We start from the raw sequence: 1,649 nt of genomic DNA on the forward strand, positions 1-1,649 counted from the left end.
ATAAATAGATAATAAATAATTAAAATGTGGGGACATAAATGTCATTGTGTTGTCATAAGTAAGGCGATGTCATTCTTGTCCAAAATATGCCGAACGTCCCCAAAAGGGTGCCGGAAGACTATTTTTGCAAAAACAGCTGCCTTTGGTCGTCTTTTTTTCAAAAAAAAAAATAAAAAAATTGTCGGTTAGCAAACACAACCTTTAACCCTTCTTCAACGAAGTGTTTTTTATATATATGAATTTTTTTTAATGATTTTTTCAAAATGAGTCTTGATTTTGGGTTTTTAAATTAAAATCACTCACAGGTACAAAATGAGCACCATCCAGAACCCACCGTTCACAGATGTAGATGAGTTTCTATTTCGGCTTCAGATGTGGTGGTATGAGTTAGGAGGAGATGGTCAGAAATGGGTCATTAAGTATTTGGGAGCTCTCACAGATATTATGAAAGTTAAACCATGCGATGATTTGATTACGGCACTAGTGACCTTTTGGGACCCGATTCACAATGTCTTTCGCTTCTCTGATTTCGAGCTTACTCCCACATTAAAAGAAATAGCTGGATATTCCGGTTTTGACGGAGATTTGGGAAACCAGAATCTTATCTTCCCAAAGGCTCCCTCAGTACACCGATTCTTTGGTCTTCTGAATATCAGTAATCAAATCAGAAAAAGCAATGTTGTCAAAGGGTGTTGTTCTTTCAACTTCCTATATTCAAGGTTCGGAAAGCCGGATGGATTTGAAATTCATGAAAAGGTTCTTACCAACAAACAAAACAAGGACACCTGGCAGATTCACCGACGCTTCGCTTTCATGGTGGCTTTTCTGGGAATCATGGTTTTCCCAAACAAAGAGTGGACGATTGATATTCGCATAGCCAGAGTCGTACAAGTCCTCACTACCAAGGAACATCACACCCTTGCCCCGATCATTCTCTCAGACATTTATCGGGCGTTGACTTTATGTAAATCCAGGGCAAAATTCTTCGAAGGGTGCAATATTTTGTTGCAAATGTGGTTAACTGAACATCTCCGACATCACCCCAACTTCATGCAGTATGGTCCAAGCAAGGACAATTTCATCGAGAGTTATGAAGAAAGAATAAAAGATTAAAATCTCCAGAAGGGGTGGAAGCCTGGATATCCCATTTAAGATCTTTAATGGCAAGTCAAATTGAGTGGACTTTGGGATGGCTCCCGGTAAGAGAGGTGATACACATGTCACCCTTGAAGAGTTATTTGTTGCTGTTAGGTTTAAGAAGCGTCCAGCCGTATGCGCCACAGAGAGTTCTAAGACAGCTAGGGAGATACCAAGTAGTGCCTGATGATGAAGATTTGAGTATGCAAGTGATTGAGCTACACCCCGAAGCCTCTCTCCCTGAGGCTTTAGTCCAGCGGATTTGGAATGGTTGTCGATACTTGAAAGATGATACCCAAGTTCCAGATCCTGCGAAAGGCGAGATAAATCCGGGTTATGCTAGGTGGTTTGAGAAAATATCCCGTGTGGATGATGCACCAGAACCTAATCCTAGAAGGCCCATAGAAAGACCGCATGTTCAAGCCTTTGATGACAAAATCCAAGAACGGTTGGCTTGGGGTGAAAAGGAGAAGGGGTACAAAGCAACTATTCGTGCCTTAGAAGAAAGCCTG

At 41.1% G+C, this 1,649-nt stretch overlaps 1 protein-coding gene across 1 annotated transcript; it reads left to right on the forward strand.

The window, feature by feature from the left end:
* Positions 1-312: 312 nt before the first annotated feature.
* Positions 313-1,002, forward strand: LOC138884285 (uncharacterized; the record flags this gene model as incomplete). The annotated part of the gene is made up of 1 exon (XM_070165383.1): positions 313-1,002. A coding segment is annotated over exon 1 (690 nt), but the record flags the coding sequence as incomplete, so codon positions are not given.
* Positions 1,003-1,649: the final 647 nt, after the last annotated feature.

This window comes from Nicotiana sylvestris, chromosome 12, assembly GCF_000393655.2.
Source record: "Nicotiana sylvestris chromosome 12, ASM39365v2, whole genome shotgun sequence".
NCBI lineage: Eukaryota > Viridiplantae > Streptophyta > Magnoliopsida > Solanales > Solanaceae > Nicotiana > Nicotiana sylvestris.